Source organism: Condylostylus longicornis, unplaced genomic scaffold (genome assembly GCF_029603195.1).
Source record: "Condylostylus longicornis isolate FDR11 unplaced genomic scaffold, ASM2960319v2 ptg000004l, whole genome shotgun sequence".
Classification (NCBI taxonomy): Eukaryota; Metazoa; Arthropoda; class Insecta; order Diptera; family Dolichopodidae; genus Condylostylus; species Condylostylus longicornis.
This window is the reverse complement of record NW_026577973.1, coordinates 16,296,255-16,318,637: the sequence shown is the minus strand read 5'-3', so window position 1 is coordinate 16,318,637 and position 22,383 is coordinate 16,296,255. Positions and strand designations below refer to the sequence as shown.

The 22,383-nt window shown below is 27.6% G+C and overlaps 1 protein-coding gene across 1 annotated transcript in view; it reads left to right on the top strand.

Annotated features, from left to right (window-relative positions):
- Positions 1 to 22,383, top strand: part of LOC129613451 (phosphatidylinositol 3-kinase 2-like) — a 98,888-nt gene that overhangs the window by 32,179 nt on the left and 44,326 nt on the right. Inside the window, exons 2-5 of the mRNA XM_055527529.1 lie at positions 1,855 to 2,012; positions 13,142 to 13,376; positions 14,808 to 15,140; positions 18,783 to 19,138. Of these exons, the coding sequence (XP_055383504.1) occupies positions 1,855 to 2,012; positions 13,142 to 13,376; positions 14,808 to 15,140; positions 18,783 to 19,138 (1,082 nt within the window). The remainder of the gene's footprint in view (positions 1 to 1,854; positions 2,013 to 13,141; positions 13,377 to 14,807; positions 15,141 to 18,782; positions 19,139 to 22,383) is intronic.

The window sequence follows — 22,383 nt, the reverse complement described above, 5'->3', positions numbered from 1 at the left end:
AAATTAGTATTTACTATATAGTCAAGATTAAAAATTTAAATTTATCTTTTCTTTATAAACCATCCTACTAAATGAAAATGCATCACTTAATTCTCTTGTTCTTATTCACTTTAAAAATAACTTCTTATGACGTAAATTTTGTATTACAATACTTACATAACTTAAATTAATTTAATACTAAACGCAAATAACAATTTTCAATGTCCATTTAAAGAGAAAAGCTCTTGAAAATAAGTTTAATAATAAAATGTATCCATTACAATTAAATCAATAAGAATTCCCTCGATTTTACGTATTCAATATTGATTTGGGTTAGAATCCTTTATATACCCTTACACGAAAATTATAATATGTTTTTCATTACGAACAAAAATTCATCATGATTACTTTTAACCTTTCCAAAACAAATTAATAAATTACAATATAGAGGATAATTAAATTGCGTTTGTTAATTAAATCACAAAGAAAAAGAGAGAAAAGAAAACCTTTTCAAAATGTTTAGAATTTGCGTTCTATAATGCCGTTAACTAAACCCTTTAAATTAAAATATTATTTTCACAATAAAACATTGAAATTACAAAGGTAACTTTATTTGAAATTTCACATTAAAAAAAAATTAAACATCCTTTTCTTCTTTAGCTTTTTATAAAAGATAACAGATCATTAAGATCCTTTTCTTTATATTATTTTCTTTTCTTAATGGTTTACAAGATTGCCAAAATAACGCTCTTAAAATAAACTTTTATGCTCCGAATTTTACTAGCAAAATGTTTTCATTTCATTTAAGATATCGGCACTTGATGCTATAAACGGTTGAAATTTAATTCGGGAATTAAAGTACCAAAATGTCTTAAATTAAAAAACCATGGTTGTAATCAATTGAAAATAAAGAGCTATGTGTTGCATTAGGAAAAAAAAATTTTTTTAAGCAGATACTTTCATTTTCTTAATGGAAACTGTTTTGGAATTTTAAAATATTCTGGAGTAATTTTATATATTTTGAAATCAAGTGCACCAACTCAGAAGATAATTTCCTACTGAGAGTAGTTTTAACTGAAATTGATTCTTCTTGAATATGTAAATCACATTCGTCTCTTAAATATTTCATTCAGTTTTATTTCTGATAAGAAAACGAAACTACTGACAATAGCTTGCAAATACAGCAAATTTAGAAAATAAATAAATAAATCTCTTAAAATTTAGATATTTTTGCTCAGTAAAAATCCCACAAAATTTTAATATTTAGTAAGACTTTTTCTCGACCCGATTCAAAACTTGGAACATTTATTTTAATCTATGTTAAACAGCAACATTTTCCACAAAAACCTGCTCCTTTTGCGTAAGGCAACTCTTTTATTTTTATTGGAACATTTCATTTCGCTGGCAAATATTTTTTTCTTTTAAATTTATTTATTATAACATTTATATTTCTATATTATTCACTTGATGAGATGGTTTATTTGTTTGATGGTCAAACAGAACAAAAAATTTACTATGTAATTTCCGCCTAAACTTAATCAAAGAAAAAAAAAGGCAAAGTATGAGCAGCAAATATATGTGCTGCAATATATTTTAACTCCTACCATCTATTTTTATCCCCATTTTATTTTCCTTCCGAGAGAGATAAAATTTAATGTCTGATAATTTCAGTTTTAGAATCCATCTAATATAAACCAACTTTTACTGTACCTACATACCTAACAGGTATCTATACATATACATTACGTAGGTATATAACGTATAAGAAAAATAATAAAAATGTTTTCACATTATCAAATCATTAGAAATAAATTTTCTCATATAATATTTTTTATTATTTTTTCATTTTAACTTACATTTAAAATATATTTTCAGAGCTGCTCAACAAGCAGCAGCAGCTGCTTTCAATTCACAAACTACTAGTAGTAGAAGTGGTCCACCACCACTTTTACGTTCAAGGACATTGCCAGCAATTGTAGTACCAGGAATTTCTATACTTCATGCTCAAATTGATTCTAGTAGACTTTCAACAGGTATGTATGCTTTTATACTTTCTTTTCTATATAAATAGGTAATATAAATTTTGAAAAACATAGAACATAAAACAAAAGCCATCCCTCTACAGTGATTAAATTTTATTCGAAGAAAATTTTACAATATGATTTTAATATTTTTCAAGTAAAATAAATGGCCAAATGTATGCATATAAGTATGAAGTATATAACAAAGTATATATTTTAGATTTTAGTATATCAGGTACACTGTACGTCATGTCCCGATACATTTATATCACTGTTGTCATCAATAAAGCTTTTCATGAAATAAGTAGAAATCCATTAACATAATCATTAAATTGTCATTTATTTTGGTGACATTTAAAAAGAATACAAGTAGGTAGGTTAGTTTTTAATGGATACTCTCATTACTCTGGCGGAAGTTTCCCAACATTATACACAGTTTCGTGAGTAAATTGATTTTTTTGGTAAAGAAATTGATGAAATTAAAAAAAAAACTCATTTCTCACTTCGAATTTTAAAATTAAATTTTTTTCTATATTGATCGAGTAATATTGTTTTTTTTTGACATTGACACATAAACGCATCATTAATAATATTTAATGTCATAAAGAATAAATAAAATTGTAAAACAATTTCGAGAGTAGTTTTTTATTCAATATTCGAATTTATATGGGATTTGCGAGTCAATACTAAAATTGTAATATGGAAAATGTATTTTTATTTAAATGACTTTTAATGGTCGTTCTTGAGAAATCTCTTGCTTAAATTCGTATCATATTTTTTGGCATCTTGTGAGGGTAGGGTAAGAATTTTTTAACGATCAATCGCTTAAAAAATTCTTACCCTACCCTCCTCCCCCCTCCCTCATCGTTTTTTATTAGATATAGCATTCGAATTTCATTCTTTATGGATTTGGGTAACCGGAGGTTTTAAAATTTTAAAATTTACAAAAACATTTACCATTTTGCAACTTATACTTCTATCTTAAATCATAAGAGACCAACTGCTAGATATAATTCGACTCCTAGAGGCTATACAGGTGTTCTATCGTCTTGTCTTCCTTCACAGTGCGCCAAAAAAACCATACTCTCCAAATTAACCTTCCTTTTATTGTGAGCATCAGCGAAAAAATTAGTGCACTTTTAATCAGAATTTTTTAAATTTCAATTCCCAGATTCGATTCATTTTGAAAAATAATTCCCAAAGTGACTTTTTGTATTCTGAAATTTTAAATTCAATATTAGTACAAGTAATGTCCCTTTATTCTTAATATTTATTCTTTTTTTTTTTTTTTTAATGTTTTATTTATTTTTTTCTTTTTTTTATAATAGTACAATTCAAAACAAAACTAAAGAATATTTTTTTTATAATTATTAATTTAAATGTGCAATGGCCCAAGAGGCTCTCCCATTTATAAAAATATGTTTTTAAAAGCTAATAATTCATTTTTTGTTAATATATTTAATTTACAAATTTTATGTACAAAATGTTAGAATTCATTGAATTCAGATATTATTTATTTAGTGTTGCTAAAAAGTTTTCATAAAAAAGCAACTTTTATAATATAATGTTTAATAACTAAAATAAACTTACCCTAAACTTACATATACTAGAATAAAATTATCTTATACCTAACTTACTCTAATTTCTCCAAAAATATGTTTTATTATAATTAATAAGTTTGTTTAAATTTGGAATATATTTGTCATATTTAAAATATTCATTATTTTCTAAGCTAAGGTTATTTAAATCTAAAGGTATTTTTTTATTTGCTGCATTTCTAATGTAATGGTAAAGTATTGGAATATAATTAGAGCAATTTTCTAAATAATTATTTTCATCTAAAAACAAGAAAGTCTCTGGTGGAATGAAACCAGAACCCAATGTAGATCTTATGTAATCCACGTCAGGAAACCATGCATGGTTTATTAGTGAGTTGTTTGTTATCTGAGTACTTCTTAGAATGTGGTTACGTATCAGTTGTAAGATAAAATTATCTATTCTCATAATATTTGCACTATCATAAAGAGTTTTGTTGGAGTAGTATTGAATATAATTTGACTCAGGCGTTCTGTTCAGACCCGTGCAAGCTCTTAAACAGTTACGCTCAAACAATCTAAATTTTTCCATTGTTGAAGCACTTATGTTAAACCAAATTGGGCAACCATATGTAAGAATAGGTCTAATAAAGCTCATGTAGCAAATAATTTTCACTCTATTACAGAGAACCTTCGAATAGAACAACTTAGCTAAACTCATAAATGCCTTACTAGCTTTAGATAATTGATTCTGACAATGCGTATTAAACTTGTATAAATAGTGGTAATTAACCCCTAAGTATTTGAAGGATTTACAATTTTTTATATAAGTATTATCTGGAGCCTTTAAGAAAACGTTTTTCCAATTCCTTCTAATTTTGGAGTTTGCCTTGTTTGTAGTATTTCTAAAAAGAACGGTTACACACTTATTGTAATTGATTTTTAATTTCCAGTCATTGCAGTATGAGACAACTTTGTCAAACAGTTTTTGCAGCATATATCGTGCAATATTTGGATCGTGATTCACTGAGTAAATTGCTAGGTCATCCGCGAAAGCTATACTGTGATTTAGCCCTAAACTGTTGTTTAGGGAATCCAGTAGTCCGCATGAAAATATATTAAATAAAATGGGTGAGTTTACAGTGCCCTGCTGGAGACCGCTTAAAACTGCAAACTCTTTTGAGTACTTTCCTCTACTGGAAACTACTCTAAAAGTTTTATTGCGAATCATATTGTTTATTAATATGATCAGGTATAAGGGAAAACCATATCTTATTAATTTATATATTAGGCCATCCAACCAAACCGTGTCGAAGGCTTTTTCCAGGTCCACGAAACATGCCGCCACGCATTTCTGATCGTTAATATGCCAACAAATATCAGAAGACAATTTAGTCATTGCATGGATTGTACTATGTCTGTTTCTGAAGCCGAATTGATTCATAGGTATTACATTCCTTCTTTCAGATTCCTCAGTTAGGTATTTATTTATTATTACTTCAAAAACCTTACTTATATTAGGTAAGAGACTTATTGGTCTGAAACTACTAGGATCGGTAGAAATTTTACCCGGTTTCTTTATTGTTACAACCTTTGCTTTTTTCCATATTTCAGGGAAATAACTGAGATTCAGACAGTTGTTAAAAATAATAGAATATTTCTCAATTATTGAATCAGGCAGGTTTTTTAATACCAAATTAGGTATTCCGTCAATTCCCGAAGAGATTTTGCCTTTCAGACCAGAAAATATTGATTTTAAGTCCTCTAAAGTTGTGAAATAATTGTCTTTGTTTTGCAAACTGGAAATTTCATTTGATTTTAATTCGTTATTGAATTCGACTAGTGATATTTCATTGCATTCGTACTCCTGCGTTATTGTATTGAAATTAGAAATCGCAGAGTCAACTTTATTAGCAATCGCAGAATTTCTATAGGCAGTTTCGCGATGTACTAATGACAAATGTGATGCCATAGTATTTAATAAATCATCAGTATTTTCAATTATAAAATTACCACCATGTTTTTCCAATAAATTCAGATTAACACCAGCATTAACTAATATATTAGTATTATCGTTAGGGATAATTAATTTTTTTAAGTTTTCACAATTATATTTTTTATAAATTTTTCTAATTTCAGGAAACATACTTTTACTGTTACTGCTTTTAATATTTTTTATTCTGTTTTTCCAGTAATTACTAATCGAAATTTTCAAATTTTCTTTAATCAAAATACTAACATTTTTAAGAAGTGCTCTAGTTCTTATAATTGCTTGATGATTTCTATCTGGAAGATTTTTAAGTAAGGCATATTTTGCAGATAGCAATTGACTTTTATATTTTCTTAATCTACACAAAATGGCATTGGAGTACAAATCGGTACCGTTATTTCCCGGATTGAAAACAGGAATCTCAATTCGAATGGCATTTTGAATTATTTGCTCTATTTTGTTTAAAAACATATTTATTTCGGATTTTGTTAAATTTTTGTTATTAGGTAATTCCCTAATATCATTGTTTAGTAGTACTTGTTTATCTATATTTTTTTTAAATTTGTGCCAATTCACCCTATTGTATAGATAATGATTATGAACTTCTGGAAGTTCAAACAAGAATTTCTCAAAATCTTCGTAGGAGATTTCAGTGTTTATAGCCAAGTGGTCGCTGTCATAAATTAGCGTTTCTAATTTCCCCATAGTAGATGTTTTTAAGTTAAGTCTAGCATCAGCCAGTATCAAGTCCAAAAATGAATTACTTTTAGGAAAAGAAGGTAAATCTGAAGCATATAAAGCCATTCTATATAAAATTTTTTTTTCGTCGAGAAATTTTTTTAAGAATTTTCCACGGGCATTATGTTGTAAATTACCCCAATCTTGATGTTTTGCATTAATATCTCCACAAATCACATAATAATTATTATATTTGTCAAAACCTAAAATTTCAAGCATTCTGCAAAATTCATTTTGAAAAGTTTCGGTATTTCTAAGAGATGCATAAACTGATACAATAAATAGAAAATTATTGTTTTGTATAGGTATTTTTATTGCACAAACCTCCAGACATTGAAACAACGTAAAATTAGAATTATCAATTTGCTCAAATCTTATGTTTTTTTTAACAAGTAAAGCAGTACCACCTCCTATATTAACTGTTGGTCTATCATGTCTAACTATTTCGTAATTTCTTAAAGATAAACGTATATTGGCATCAAGTTTGGTTTCACATAAAGCAACAACATCTGGATTATTTTTAGAAAGAAAGTCAATCAACGAAAATTGTTTTGCAAGCGATCGACATGAATTTACGTTAATAGAATTTAACTTAATATTATGTTTATTTGGAGTTGTTTTAGTCATGGATATTCTCCATAAGAAAATCTACTCTCTCAGAAATTCCATTAACCTTTTTATCTAATTGATTAAAGCGTTCACATAAAGTGGTGAAATTTTGATTTAAACCTGTTAAAATTAACATAACACTCTGTAATGTAATTTCTGGGTTCATTCCAGTAGTAGAGGCAACATTTGTAAATAAATTGCTATTCGTATTATTATTACCTAGATTATTAATATTATTTTTATTATTTGCAGCAACTACATTAGCAAATGATAAATTTGAGTTAACATAGTTCTGTATATTATTTACCTTATTTACAGCTTTTGTAATTTTGTTTTTATGTTGTGTTTGCATTCTCTCCTCTCTTTGAACATAGTTTTGACATTGACGATAAGAAGCAGGGTGACCATATTTATTACATAAAATGCAGAATAATTTATCAGCTGGACTATTCTTAGATAAACTGCAATTAACTGCCAAGTGATTTTGCCCACATTTAACACATCTAGGCTCCATATTACAATTGTAGGCTGAATGGTTAAAACGCTGACATCTAGTGCACTGAGCGATTGGTTTCTTTTTTAATTTTTCCCATTTTACTATTTGATTTTCAAGATGTTTTATGGCAAATATACTTGACACATTGCTGTCGTGTCCCGCTTGCACGATGTATATTGGCAACTTTTTATTTTCAAGAGTTGCTTTTTTTGTGTTCAAACGGAGAACTTTCTTAAAAGTGACATTATCAATTTTTAATTCATTAAGTAATTTTAGTATATCGTCAGGTGCGTAGTCATTATGTAAACCTTTCAGTGTTAGATTAATAGGTTTTTCAGATTTTAGTGTATAAGAAAAACACTCGACGTTAGCTTGTTTTAAAAATTCAAAAATAGTTTTAAAAGTTTCAATATCTTGTGTATATATCGTGTGTCTTCCTTTATTTGTTGATTTTATCAAAAAATTATTTATTTTTAATTGGCCTTTGATTAGTTTTTTTATTGTAGGTAAATCTTCCGATTCAACAATTATAGGTGGAATATTTTTGTTTCTTTTGTTGTTGTTGTTTACATTGTTGCTGGTGTTATTGCTGCTAATGTTGCTGGAATTTGATGTACCTGCTATGTTTTGACAAATTGAATTCGTAAGTGTAGAATTGTTTTCATTATTTCCGGATGTTTTGGTTTGGTTTTTTTTTTTTTCTTTATTTTTCTTTCGTAGGACTTCAACAAAATTCACTTCATTTTCAATGGATAGTTTATCCGAACATAAATTATTTTCACCAAAATCAAGATCCATATCACCAACGCTAGGAACATAGGAGCTGGATGCCTTTTGATTAATATTTTCGTCAGAATTATTCTTTGAAATTAATTCATCAACCTGTTTTTGTAATTTTTGCAACTGCTTTTTTAAAGATGAATTATCTTGCAACAGTTTTTTATTAGCTTGTGCTAATTTTTTCGTTGCATTTTTGGCTGACATTGCGCTCTTAAGGGATGATTTTCTGCTTGTTTTAATACAATCCTTTATATTATTTGGATCATCCTTTTTTTGTGCTGAAACCATGTGGTAAATTACCACCAGCACTACAGAACAACCGATTTTTTATAGTATATATGAATTTTACACTTATAATGTGCAATCTACAGTGCAAATTATATCAAAGATATAATTATTCAAAAATGACAACTTTTCAATAATAGTAAATGTAATCCAAAATTACACGACTTTCTTCGGTGAGATACCGATCGCCACTCTCTTAATATTTATTCTAAAAATTGTCATGTACAACTTGCGTATACTTTAACTATGAGTGTTAAGCATTTTATTGTGTGATACTCTGAAAGCTATCAGTTAATATAAATTTCACTTACACTTTAAATTTTTTCTTATATCTATACATTTCTAATAATTCGAAAATTCTATTAGAATGAATCAAAAATACTTCCTTTTAAAAATTGGTTTTTGGTCTTCTTGCAAAAGGGATATAAACTATTTTATCTCCAGTTTCACTCTTCCCATTGGTACCCAATTTCTGATAAATATAAATTACCTGGTTATTTATTTTCCACTTAATAAAATTACTTAACAAATTAATCCAACAACTTTCTATTTTATATTGTGTTTTTTTTTAATTTATTTACTCCTGAATTCTTTTTAAGAGAATGTCATTTTCACTTGTTCCTTTTTGATATAAAGCTTCATTTTAATCAAATAATTAAATTTGTGTAACTACATTAAAAATTGATGAAAACTCATAAATTTAATTTTTACAATAAAACAACATTTTGTGTCTCGTTATAATTTCTAGAATCACACAAATTATATAACACTCGTAAATCACTCCATATACATAGTATATATACTAAAACTTTCAGAAAAATTTCCCTATTTACCCATTTGCTAAGTTTTCTTTTATAAATAAATTTTCAAGAACTCTTAATAAAAATATACACAAATTAATGACAAACATTTGCATAATACCTATAGGTATACGTCTATATAGAGAGTGCCCAACTTAACAATCAAAAAAGTTTATTTTAATATAGAGAAAAAATAAAGAAGTAAAACTCTTTTTGGACTTTATACTTTGAAAATCACTTTTATAGTTTTGCTTAACTCTGTACAATATAAATGCTTCGATATGGTTTTGCTCAATGTTGTGACGAATCCTTTTAAATATTTTAAAGTTAAAGTTTCATAAAACATAAAAGATGTTTATGCATTTACATATACATTTACAAAAGTATATGCAGTACAATTTCACTTAAATTTTTAAATAATAAAAATTCCCTATAGAACGTAAATGTCCCGTTAAAAAGTTTAAAAGATATAGAAGCTCGAACAAAACGACTCAACTAAAGTGAGAATATTGTTTTTAAAAAAAAAAATCTGACGTGGTCAGCACATAACCGACCGCATTATGTATTGTCTAGTTAAGTGAAAGTGTTACAGAATATTAAAAAAATGCCTGTTAAATACTTCTTTCCAATTTTTAGGACATTAACAAGCTTATAGTTAACATACCTAGAAAAATGTAAATTTGGCTCTTAGTAGAGTTTCGCTTTGTGCTACCCGAATTCCCTGAAATGCTCGCCAGTTAGTTTTGGTAACAACCAGAACTCAAATTTCAAATTTCAAGAAATCCCATCAATTCGTTCCGTAGATATGGTGAAAAATGTAAAATCGGCCCGCAGATCAGTTTTCGAGCCCTGATCTTTCCAAAAAATTTATATGTTCGTTGTTTTAGTACGAGGAATTTAAATATTAAGTTTCAATAAAATCGGTTGATTATTTCTCTTTATATACACAAAAATGTATATTTGGCCCGTAGTAAACGTCTAGTTCCCGATGCCTGATTTCTTCCAAAACATACGAATTTTTGCGGACGGTCGAGCTGAGCTTATATATAAAATTTCAGGTAAATCGGTTGAATATTTTCTTCAAAATGTTCAAAAATGTAAAACAGGCCCGCTAAAAAGTGCAGTTCCCGAGGCCTGATATATACCAAAAGTTGATCGATCCGTGCCATGGTGGAAACAAACTTACATATAAAATTTCATCAAAATCGGTTCAGCCGAACTTGAGATACACGCGTGCACACACAGACCGACAGACGGACAGACGGACAGACCGACAGACCGACAGACCGACAGACCGACAGGTTGCTAAAAATAGTTTATTTACACTTCCCTACCATGGAGAAGTACGTTCCCACCGAAAACTCGATATGCAAAATTTGTTGCCATCACATAACCTACCTATTGTTTACACAATACGGTCGGTAAAAAGAGTTTGAGTTATAGCATTTTATTTCAAAATAACTGTTATATACAAATATTATATTTTGAATGTAAACCATATATGGACCTGACAGTTTTCTAATGGATTTAAATTACCAGCACATAGCGTCTATCAAAATAAAAATTGTAAAACAAGTGTTTTCTTCACACGAAGAAGAAGACAAGCTGGTGCTAAGAATAGTGTTGTTAAAAAATAGAATTATTAAATATTTTTGGAATGGAAAAATATTCTACCTATACGGTGCATTCTCGAAAAGCAAGGTCCTGACTTTAAAGACATAAAAACGGGATACTCATAACGAAACCCGCTTTGAGCTTCACAATTTGAAAAGAAGAGTGAAAAATAAAAAATTCTCCTATAATATTTAGTTTGTCTGAGTGCGTTTCATTAGTCTATTTCGGTAAAATCATCGAACCCTGATTTGTCTTGTACTTGAATATATTCTTATTAAATTATCTTTAAAAATAAACACAAAATAACAAAATTAATAGAATTTGTTTAACTGTTGGCAATCAAGAATGAATTCAAAAATAAATAATCATTCTTTTAGCTAAAATGGTAAAACCTGCATCCTTCCAAAATTTTTTGTAACTTATAACCATCTATATTTGTCTTAAATTCTGTAAATATAAATTAAATTCAAGATTTACGAAGTCCCCCTTTTATATTGTTTCGAATTTTGTTCAATATTACCTTTATTTTATGTTAGATACGAGTATTATCACTTTTGTGGCAGAGAAACTAAATTAAAATTATAAAAGGAAATTAACTAATTTGAAAATTTTCTTTTAATTGGTTATAAAGAGAACTCTGATTTTAGGGGCTGATTTTGATAAAACATAAATATTATTTCCTTATCTATCTATAAAAAATTGAAATTAATTTTGCGGTATAAAATTTATTGTGTCGTCGGTACTTGTACACATAAACCTACAGCAAGTAAACAGGTACTCATTTCAATGAAATTTTTTCACTATTTCATTTATTTACAAAATAATTTATGGTTTTCTAAACAATTTCCGAATCCTATGGTTTTCGAATTGAGGAAATTTAAAAATTTTTTATTACAACAATTTCAATTTTTTTTCTTTTTCTTTACGCCGGTTATATTAAGCTCTGTGCTTTCCTTTAATTTATAAATTTGTTTCATATTAAAAAACAAGTCACTAAAACTTCAATTAGGAAGTGCAAAATAAGCATATTTCTACTGATTTCATTAAAAATTCATTCTATAAATTTTGTTTGTAAATAAGTTCGATGTTTAAAACCAGCTCCAGTTTGAATCGAATTTGACCAAGCAGCTTGAGTATTTCTAGATCTTGTTCCATAATCAAATTGAAACTTACTCGTATTTTATTATAGCACATTATGTAATGTTAAATATTATATACATAATTATATAAATGCACTCACATAGATGCAAATGTAAATAATTTTATTTGGAATGGATGTACATTGCAATTTTATTTCTTTTTGCAAAGAATAATGCTTATACCAATGTTTATTTCACAGCCACTGTTTTGGGAATTCATACATTACTTATAGATAAAATAAAAGCAAGTGATATGTAATGCATGCTTTCTTATGAAAATGAATAAGAATCATTTTACCTTTGAAATCCCAAAAGATTTTATTCTTCTTAAAATATATTGAACACTCTTCACACAAAGTGGTTATAGTAGGTGTGTAGAGAAAAGATTCACTTTTTAAAAAACATTCAAAACTTTATAAGAAACATTAATCAATTTCTTGCAAAATATTGAAACATTTAAGGATAGAAAAAATTATCACAGGTTTACAAGAAGTGCGAAGTGTGGACACATAAATTGTTTTTAAGAATGCTATTATACTAAATACGAACATAATTTTTTTACATTGAAAAAAGACAACCTTTAGAGTCCCGCTTCAATTAAATGACAAGTAAGTGTAGAAAATAAATACGTCAGCTCAATGGCTTTGTTGAAGTGGTTTAACAAATTAACTAAATTGAAAAATTAAGTTTCACAATGACATTGTACTGCTAAAGCATTTTCAAAATTCCTTATATAACTTGTCCAAAAACTAAACCTACAAATATTAAAAAATGTCTTTAATTTGTTTCTCTTAATTCTTCTGTGAATTTTTCGTAATAGAATCTTCTTTAATGAAATTGAAATTCCAAATAATTTTCAGCTACAAACACAAACATGCATTTTATAAGCGTAACGTTATATTTGACAGGATTAAGTTTAAGAGATCTTGGGTGGTTTTTAAAGGTGCTTGGGAAAAATTAACTATAAAACAAAAAACTAGAAAAATAGATTAATCTTTTACATTTTCTGCAATTATAAGCCTGCTACCCTGCATTGAATATGTGATAGTGATTCTTATATGTACATATGTGGAAATTTAATTTATATTTTCTCTGTCCCTTCATTTTGATTGAATGTTAATTCTAAATTTTAACTTTTTATTGTTTACATTACAGGTGAATCAACATCATCAGCTTATGGTCCCCGTTTATCTCTTCAACCGAAATCATCTAGAGCGTCTTTAGTTAGTGATGATAGTTCATTAGAATATCGCCGAAAATCATCAGGAAGTACGCATAGTGGACCACCTTTATTAGGCTATAATAATAATAATAGTAACTATGGTATAGATCCATATATATATTCGTCTGATGAGTATGAACGGCACGCTGATGGAACTGTTGTACTTAGGTAATATATTTTATTTTTAAAAAGCCTCTTATAACTCGTACATTTTCACAATATATGAAATTACGTTAACTATAATCCAATTAAGTGTAGAAAAATACTCTTAATTAATCTAACATATTAATTTAAGTAATACAGGGTTTCGTGGAAAAAATTTTTGCCTCATATTTAATTAGTTTTCCCGCATTATTAAACTCTTACAGAATGACTATCTGAATTTTAAGTAAAGGGTAATGAAATAGTCCTTACCTTATCTACCATTCTCAAATAGTCCAGCACTATCAAATACCCCTTACCTACAATTTTCAGTTTAGTAATAAATCGTTTAGTAGTTTTTGAATAAAACTAGAAATTTTGAGTAGTTTTCAATTTTAAAGTTTTTAATTGGTTAAACGAATTTGTGATTTACTGTTGATTCAACCAAAAACTTAACAGAAATTCAGTTTCCCCAATAAGAGTAAATGAAACAGAAAACACCTTGTAAAAGAACATTTTAATTAAAAAAGTAATAATCTGTCTGGATTCAATTAAAATTTTATATAAGCTATACAAAATATTTAAAAGTCAAAGTGTATTAAAATATGAAAATTAAATTATGTAATTACGATTAAATCAATTATAAGAATTAAATAAACTTCCACATGGCAGAAATGGTTATTGTTTATTCAATAAATTACAAAAAACAAAGGAATTAAATATTAAAAATTACAAAACAGCATTAACATTAAATTCATAATCTCCTTTCAAAAGTTAATAAAATTGTGATAAACTGATTCTATTAATATTTTAACACAAATGAGTTTAATACTCTTAATAATTTTGTGTTATACTTGAAATGCAATGATTTGCTTAAAATGTCAGAGGAAATTTTAAAAATTTTAGACCATGAAATCATAATTTGAGGGCAATATACGGTCATTTGCGTGACCCATAGTCTTCCATGGCTAAAATGCAATGCATGTGATCGTAATTTCAATCCCAAAAGTAACGGGAAATTCAATTGTGACTTACAGGTTTGAACTTAATTTTTCATTTAACTGTGCTAGGATTTAAAGAATACTAAGATTTCTTAAAAGCGGTATTGTGCCTTCATTAAGCAAAAGCATAATTTCCAAACTTACAGAAATTGTTACTCCGAAAAAGAATTTTTAAACGACAAGGAAAATCATAATGGGCTTATAACTACAGCGTAATAAAAAAATTATTTGAGACCAACACAATTTCATTTCCAATTTAAAAAAGATAAAAATGGATAATTCAAAGTTATTTGACCAAACATAAATGTTAACAAAGAAAATGTGGATTAATTTTCTCATTTATATAATGTGTATAACACTTTAGTATTGTATCATTTTTTTTCTACACATTAAATCATTTGTTTCATTTTATTTTCTTATTATTTTCATTTTATTGCATTTAATTTTTCTTTTCTAGAATACCTGCACCTCATGTGGTGGCTGCACGTGCTTATCGAATGTCTGTTGGAGGTACAAGTAGTAGTGGTAGTGGTGGATCTAACACTACTGGAACGAATAATAATAATTTTTCATCGAATACAAGCGCAACAGGTGGAATTTTTATAACACCACATCAACAGCAAATGACTGGAAATATTCTGAGCTCAACTAATACATCCAATTTAACGAATACAAATAGTAATAATACAGCGTTATACAGGTTAGCTAGATTATTAAATCAAACAAATAAAGGTGGACGACAAAGTCCTACACTAAATGATGATGCACCTAGAAGATTATCTTGGGAAAGGTAATTGAAATAGATATATAGTGTAAAATGAAGTTAAGAAAATTTTTTTTTTATTTTTCTTTGATATTTTCTATCCTTTGTTTTTCAAATATTTCCTTTCGTATCTGAATCTTACGTTCTTTCCTTTCGTATCTCAATCAACATTAGGTATGCGATTTTAAATACATTTTAATGGAACAAAATCACATTCTATTGTTTGCTGAATCTACTTGTGTGGCATTTATTTTTAAATTAAAAAAAATACTACAATATTGTACTACATACGAAACTGTAACAATGCCAATTTACAATTGGTTTCCCTTATTTGAAATTTACTAATAGGGTTAAAACGAGGTGTTGTTTTTGAAAGGATATTATAATGTTATATTGGTATACCTTCGTGGATAATCGATTAATTCAGTTTAATTTTAAAGAATCATTGGAAAATCCACTTAAATTCATTGAAAAATGGGCTTTAAATAGCTTTAAATACTATCAATATGTATATACTATCACTATGTATAGAAATATACATAGGTAGTTATTTTTTTCCAAAATTATTTTCGCAGTTGAACTTCCTATTATGTACATTAACAGTGCCTTGAACTTTTTGCAAATTTTTTTTATTCATATAATAAAGTTTTTTATTTATATAATGAACTTGGATAATTACATGAACAGCCTTATATATAACTAGCATGCATGTTAGCATGTCATTAGGCCATATTATAAAATTATTGTTTTATAAATGTTGGATATTGGTTTTTTTTTATAAAACGAGTTCATGTGTTTTATATATATGTATATATGTATGTGTATATAATAGTTTTATGTTTATGAAATTTCCTTGAAGACAACACTTTTTATTTCAGTACAATAAAATTGTTTTAGAAGAATCATTCCTTCACACAAACACAAATAATTTCAGGCATATGCAATGATTCAAATGTCTAAACACATTTTCCAAAATAATTTTTGTTGAGAAAATGTTCGCGTACGGACTTAATTTGAGTTTTCTTAAGAAAAAACGTAGAAAAAAGGAAATACGTAAAAACTAGATGGCTGAATAATCTTCAAAAGTCCGTGAAACTTTCTTTATGTAAGATCTTGGTTTTTTCTATATAAATCAGTCAATTTCATTGAAGACTTTTAATTATAATTGATACTTAAGCCGTAAAAGCCTAAACGAAAGTAAAAGCCTGATTCGATTATTTCTGAAACAGTAGTTGGGTTAGTGAATCTGACGAAATTGCTGCCTGACATACAAAACTATTTACTGTGAATTCAAATTGAATATCAATATTGGAAAACTATAACTTCCGTATTCTGATAAGTCGAATTTCCCAAAACTTATTACACCACGTTCCAAATACGATTTTACACCACGTGAAATATACGATTTTAAGAAAATTCGATTATTATAGCCTTAGTTCAGTGGTGAAAAACTTAAATTAAGCTTATAATAATCAATTGCTGCTCCTTTTAGAAAAATCAATTTTTCTTAAAAGGTCTACTCGTTACTGAAATGCGAACTTTCATATAAATCGGTTCAGTAAAAATTGTCAGAAGAGGATTGCACAGAGGGTAGGCCCGCAAAAAGATGTAATGTCAAAAATATTTTTAAAATTACTAACTCGATTTGCGATCAGAGCTCTTCCCTTCGCCGCCGATAAAAAAATCATACTCATTTTAATTCTCAATAATTTTTTTGTTTACTTCAACCACATTTCAATTTGAATGTCACAGACATGTCAAGAATAACTTTTGATAGGTTATGTCAAAAAAAAATTTATTTTCATATCTTTGTTTTTTTTATTTATTTTTTTATTGATTTTAGTAAACACTTTAACAAACACTTTAAGTCGCTTACAATTTTTAGGTAAAAGTACAAATACTAACGGTAAATACATTCGTATTGATATACTTACAAATACATTCGAGTGTTTTATACATATGTATTGTAGATGTTTGGAGGCACTTGAAAATCAAATCACTTACATTTTTACCACAATATCCTTAAAATTTAATATACAATAAAATGATTTTCTCTTGTTATGTTTTACTTTTTAACACAAAATATGTTAACAGAATTTTTAACAGAAAAAAATGTGGTAATCTTGATTTAAGTGTATATTTGTGTCATCGCAAATTTGCTTTTGATTTATTGATTTATAATTAGGAACAAATGTTACATGAATATTTTCCAGTTTAAAATTTGGAAATGTTATAAACTTTGAAAGTTCTTAATATTTAAACAGATGGAATTTTTTGTTCCTTATTCGCATCTTTACCAACCACATTGTATACAATAAGGATAGATATGTGATGACGTCGAATTTCGCAGTCGGCGGAAACGTTCCATGTGACGGAATAATAGCCAGAATTTAAATAGAAAAGAATTTAACTAGATAAAATAATTTTTGACGAGGTGTCGGTCTGCCTATTTTTGTGCGCACACATGTGTTTGTTTACTTTGTTTGTTTTCATGGAATGACCAACTTTGGACACCTGCCTGGTTTAGAAAACTGGAAATTTACTGCAGATCAATTCTGCACTCTTAAAACGTCCTTAAAATTTGAGAGAAGTCTTTAACGGACACCTTCATAATCTTGTGCAGTACGTTCACCCAGCAAAAAAAAACACTTTGCGGTCGGTTATATACTGACCATACAAATACTGACCATATAAAATTTAACTAAGTATTATCATAAAGCTTAACTGCATTGAGTCTACTAAAAAACAACATTCGAATTTTTGTATCAACTTGAAAAAAAAATTATTGTAATGTTGACTACTCAATTTGATTCTACGTAAGGTAGGTGGTTTAAAGTTAATTTTTGTTTTGAGCAGTGTTCGAAAATTTATTTTATCTTTTTGTTCTTCCAATATTTTATTTATATTTAATATTAAAAATTTTCCTTGTGAAAACAAAAAAATAAAATCCTTGTAAAAGATTCAAATAAAAAGCTAATACATAATACAGCACAGGAGGTTGAAAAAATTTTGTTTTGGAAATTCATTTATTATTAATAAATTTTTATGCAAAAATATAAAGGATCAGCATTCAGGAAAATGCAAATTATAAAATGAATTCAACATTATTAATGATTCAAGAAATGTCTACATTTTTACAAATTTTCTTTATAAATTTAGAGCACAACTTTTTCATTTTAAAAGAGCGCCAGTAGGTGAGCGTCTAAATGTTTAATCAAAAAGATTAAATTAAAATTTCATATGTTATTTTCAATATGAGTAAAGTAAGATTGCTGGTTATAATTTCCAAAATATTTTGATCATCGTAATAGATACAATCAAATCCTTGTAAAAGAGACAATCCCCTTAATGCATGTCCCTAAACCCTGCTCTTATCTATTAGTAAATAATAAATATTGATCATCTATTAAGTTTTATTAAAATTTTAAATAAGTTTTGTGAAGAATTTTAATTTTTAAGGAAAATTTTGTGTCTTGTCTCCACGAAAAATGAATCCAGTTACCTTGACCTTACTTATACATTAAGGTTCAAGTTTGAGTTATTTTCAAAATTTAAGATGAAATGTAATTTATTTGGTATTGTTTTTCATTACAGCTACCTTACCAGTTTCTAAAAATGTTTAAGTCTATGCTAAATTTTATAATTTAATTTATGTTCCTCATTTTATAGGAAGGATTATGGCAGTAAACTACCTCGATCAGCAAGTATTGATTCGATGGTTGATACTGTATGGAATGATTCACCACGACCATCACTTAATGTTCCTAGAAATAGTACAACAAGCACAACAAGTGTACCAATTTTTCAAATGAGTTCAGTTACATCAGCAGCCGCAGCCAATAATACAACACAAAATCAAAATTCAAATTTAGGATTTCATGTACCACAACAGCCTTCACAATTAAACATTAACACATATTCAAGTTTCGGAAGCTTTAGTGTTAGTGGTTCTTTTGTTAGCCGTAGAGAGAGTTTATTGAGCCCATCATCGAATCGAAGGACTAAGCAAAATAGAGGAATTGCAGGTTAGTATTTGTTTTATTTTTTATTCATATTTATACACATGACTCAGAATGTAATCTAAATGGACGATGTACAAACGGACGATATCATATAATAAAGCTAAATTTCATGCTCCAATTAATCACTAGTAAAATTTCTATTTCTTTTGTAAGGAATAATTTCATTTAAGAACTTTTCAAATTTTACAATGACTTCTCTAGCACATTACAACAAAATTTTCATCATAATAAATTTTTCAGATTTTTAAGCATTTAATTAAAAAATTTTTTAATTAATAATTTCTACGAACAATAAATGTAATTTATAGGATTAGTTTTGTCATTTTCATTTAATTACTGGAAATTTTCTGTTTCCAAGACAAATATGTAATTTCCAAAGAATTATACAAATTTCCTAAATTTCCTACATACTTATGTAAACTTTTCTCCAAATTGTTAGTACTTATACAATTTATATGTATAAATCTAATCAATTAAGTGAATGTCCTTTCCATAATATGTAAATAAAACCACAATTCACAAAATTCTTTCTGTAACAAGCTGTCAAGGATTTATGTTTCATTATCAAGCAATAATTTAAAAGAACGCATGTAATATGTATATAAAGGCATGTGTTCTATATAATTAGCTACTGATATGTGTATATATACGTATATAGAGTAATCAACTCATTTTAGTCATAAAATATGCAATAAAGCAAGAAATTAAAATCTCAAAAGTCATTGGCAAAAAGTAAAGAAAAACTAAATTGAAAATAGGATAACATTCCTTCTTTATAGCACTAGGATAATAATTTAGAGTTAAATTTATGTTACAATATTACAACAGGGTGTCTGAAATTACCCTTCTGAATTTTTTTTACCAAATTTCTTAAAATGAAGCTACACAAAATATTTTAATATTAAAATTTCCAGTTTACATAAGCGTAAATTAGACGACACATTCACGAGGATCAGCGGAGATCTACCGAAATAACGAACTTAATCAGAACTTTTTATTCGACTCTCTAGCATTTCAAACAATTCAATTGTTAAAGCCCCAACTAAGTTAAAATCATTATATTTGAAAGAGTTAACAAATATCCAAGTAAAATCAAGTTCAAAACATGAAAAGGCATATCTAATGTTAAAAGCTAACATTTAGAATGAATTTCTTTTTCATATCCTTTTACCAATAAACTATCTTTCAAAAGTCACCCTATATATTAAGTGTAGATAAATATATTGATAAGGAATATTTTTTTTTCCCATATGATCCCAATACATGATCCTGACAGAAAAAGGATACTATATGTATTTCTAACCCATACATATACATAGCTATTAAACCTTCTTTGTAATTTATTATAATCGTTTATTGAAAATGACCTTTCATTAATATAACTACGAGCAGTTCCCTTGGCCTATTCATGTGCATCAGTCGTAAAAGATCAATATTAAAAGCAATTTTCTCGTTGTTAGAAAGAAAAATCTTTTATTTTTTTTTATTTGCCTTGCAAAAAAAAAACCAAGAAGAACGAGCAAAAAAAAGGATTTTTAATGTTATACTTCACATAAGGATGCCTATACCAAATGAGTGTCATGTTTTTACTAATTAACCAAGAAATTTGTTATTTTTCTAATATTTATTTTATGTAAAAGTCTCGTAAATGTGTTCAAGCTAGAATACCTACACATTTTCAAATTCATATTGCACACATATTTGTACAACGTGGGTTATCTAAATTTAAGAAAATTAATGTCTGCTGCATATATAAAATTTTTGAATCTTTACTTAAATATTTTTCAACCTACCAAATTGAAGCTGTAATTCCTTTCTAAATTGATGGTATAAATCTTATTAATTTTAATATATAATATTTTTGTATTAATTAATTATTTTCAAATATTCTCATATATTTTCCTTGATTCTCAATTTTAATTTCCACTGTCCGTAATTTCACATTTAATTTGAATTCGCAATTCTCAATCCAGTTGCGCGTTAGTTCACTAAATTACGAAGTATTTTTCTAATTTCTGATTTATCATTAAGATAGGAGTAGGTGTCCAATTAAAATCTAATTTTATGACAACTTCAGTGAAAATTTTGAATTAAAATTATATTAAAATCGAAATTATAGTAAGAATTTTAATTCAAAGATGAAATTAAAATTAATTATAATTTGATAAACAGAGTTTGAGCTTTGAATTTTTACTTTATTCATATATTTAATACTCTTTAGGAGTACTATGGAAGTGGTAACTGCAAAATTTAACAAAAAAACGAGAAAAAAAGTAGAGTTGACCTTGTCAACTCTGTGATACCCGTACGAATTTGTTATCCTATGTGCGAATAACTAATGTGCCATAACTAACTATGTGGCAGACTATGACTTTAAGTTGCCGTATTACCATATTAATTTATGCAAAATTTCAGTACTATGTGTTTTTCAAAATACTGGTTGTGCCAAACTACTATTGATGTTGTATGGCAGGTACCAGAAGGAGCCAAGTAATTTCAACGACTTTTATCAAACAGATTAGCCCTACTAATATATTCGTTTGTGTGAAATTTCAATACCATAGCTTTGATAGTTTCTGAAATATAGTCAAATAACTTTTGAAGTTGTATGGCAGGTACCAGAAGGACCCAAGTAATTTCAACGACTTTTATCAGACAGATTGGCCCTACTAATATATTCGTGTGTGTGAAATTTCAATACCATAGCTTTAATAGTTTCTGAGATATAGCCAAATAAATTTTGAAGTTGTATGGCAGCTACCCGAACTGGTACCCCGATCACGTCCAATTTAAATAGGGTTCTGGCACTTGCTACAATAAATCATTTGTGAAAATTTGGTGAACTTAGCTCAATTAGTTTTTGAGTTATCGTTCGGACGGACGGACGGACAGACAAAGCTAAATCAACTCAGAATTTGACGCTGATCAAAAACATACACTTGAGTCTATATCTAACACCTTTATTTCTTAGCGTTACAAACGGTAAGGCAAATTTAGTATACCCTTCGAACATACGTTCATACGGGTATAATTAATAATAATCTGACAGCAGCTCCGGTTGTTATCGAACGGCACTATACAGATTAAAGATTGAATTGTTAGTGAAATTAATACAAGTTTTTACTTTAACTGTGTTTTTTGAATGTCAAACAATGGAATAATAAATTCATTATACCTCCGCATATTGAGTAATTAGCTAGCAAAAGCAAAAAACTTTTGATCCTTGTAGCGTAACTATAAATGACTAA